Source organism: Notothenia coriiceps, unplaced genomic scaffold, assembly GCF_000735185.1.
Source record: "Notothenia coriiceps isolate Sejong01 unplaced genomic scaffold, NC01 NC01_scaffold00020208, whole genome shotgun sequence".
Classification (NCBI taxonomy): Eukaryota; Metazoa; Chordata; class Actinopteri; order Perciformes; family Nototheniidae; genus Notothenia; species Notothenia coriiceps.
The window spans coordinates 17-1,737 of NW_011352909.1; the positions used below are offsets into that span (position 1 = coordinate 17).

At 44.9% G+C, this 1,721-nt stretch overlaps 1 protein-coding gene across 1 annotated transcript; it reads right to left on the minus strand.

Moving 5' to 3' along the window:
• Positions 1-491: 491 nt before the first annotated feature.
• On the minus strand, positions 492-1,515 carry LOC104952608 (lysine-specific demethylase 6A-like). Its single transcript, XM_010779459.1, has 2 exons — positions 1,348-1,515; positions 492-1,075 (listed from the first exon to the last, which is right to left on the minus strand). Exons 1-2 carry the CDS (start codon positions 1,438-1,440, stop codon positions 854-856), a joined length of 315 nt encoding a protein of 104 aa, XP_010777761.1. The 5' UTR covers positions 1,441-1,515; the 3' UTR covers positions 492-853.
• Positions 1,516-1,721: the final 206 nt, after the last annotated feature.

Here is a 1,721-nt window from a genome sequence, read left to right on the forward strand (position 1 = left end):
TAATGTGGACGGACCGTTACAGTTTAGTAGCTGGGGCAGTAACTATAGTAACGCAGTGTAGGCGGAGCCGTGACGTCATCTTGACAACATCAGCCGTTAGCTGTTAGCACTCAGAGCTCACAGCTCCTCATATCTGTTCAGAAACTAGACACAAGTTAAACAAGTCCAAACCACAGACTGTCTGTGTCATGGAGAATACAGTCGCTGGTTTATTTATGTCTGTAGGCCGTTGTTGTGAGTGTGGACGGTCGGAGCATATACTGCGTTAGCTTAGCTGATCTCCATTTAGAAAACACGCATTTTAAAAGGTTTTTCGCCTGCCGTCTGTCTGCAGACTTGTCAAAGCATTAATTCATGGTTTTTACTAACCGGTATCAGTATGTTGTTACTTCGGCATCATTTTGAAACGTGTATTACAATTAAATCACGGTCAAATATGTTCATCTTGTTGTAGTTGTAGCCCCCTTGCCAGCGATTCTCTCTCTAGTTTAGCATACTCAGCCCGACTCAGCCTGGTTGTTGGCCCGGAAAGAACCTGGATTGTTGAGAGCCAGAGAAACTGTGAAACAGTACCCGCTAGCCGGAACTACGCCAAGTGGAAACGCATCCAAAAAACAGGCCGGGCACGCTGACACCGCACTGTAGTGGAAATGCGCCATTAGATGCTCCATTCTGATCCTAATGAGACGTGTTTTTGTTCCTCTTGAGACTCACGAGTGGGAACTGGCCGTGAACAAGCAGGTAAGTGCTGAACACGAGTGCTAACAGCTAATGTTGACTCTCCTCGTGCTATTTCACCACATATTTCTAGTTCAAAACGTACATGTATCAGGGCACATAATGGGAATGTCCCCTATGTCTCTAAGATGCTCCACTCTGGTCTGAAACATAAGGTCCTCTTGAGACTCACGAGTGTGAACTGGTCGTAGACGTGCATCAGGTCCTCGATCTTGTACTGCTCCAGAACCACGAAGTTGTCGAGGTCGGCTCGCCGGGCGCAGTCCTGACAGTGAACCACGTACGTCTTCCTGCTGTTGCTCTCCGTGGTGACCAGAAGCAGGTCGAACACCTCCACCTGTAGGCGGGGGGAAGACAGGGGTCAAGGGTCATCAAACAACACGTAGGAGAAAAATCTGCTTACATTTATAAAAATCAACTTTATTTTAAATCTTTCAGTTTGTGTGTTCAGAGAGAGAGACTGAATTCCCACAATCCCGATAACAAAATACAAATATATATAAAAATATGTATATATCTATATTTACACAATCAACAGACACATTTATACATATCATCATATCATATATATATGTAGAGTACGTGTGGTTTTAATATATATATCTTTACCTCACAGATGCTGCAGTAATGCGCCGGCTCGCTCTGAGTCCTGCCGTGCCACGCCAGCTCTTTCCCAGCATTCAACAGGAGATCCCTCTGCATCTGACACTGCTTCAGAGTCCTCAACAAACAATACCTGACACACACACACACACACACACACACACACACACACACACACACACACACACACACACACACACACACACACACACACACACACACACACACACACACACACACGTTGGGTGAGTTTCACAAAAAAGAAAGAACAAGTGTTTTCTGGGATAGATTCGTATGTTTTGAACAGGGTACTTTTTCCACAGTAGTTGAGTTTGCTGTGGACGTTATTTAGACACCTGACTCTCAAAGAAAGACTAATA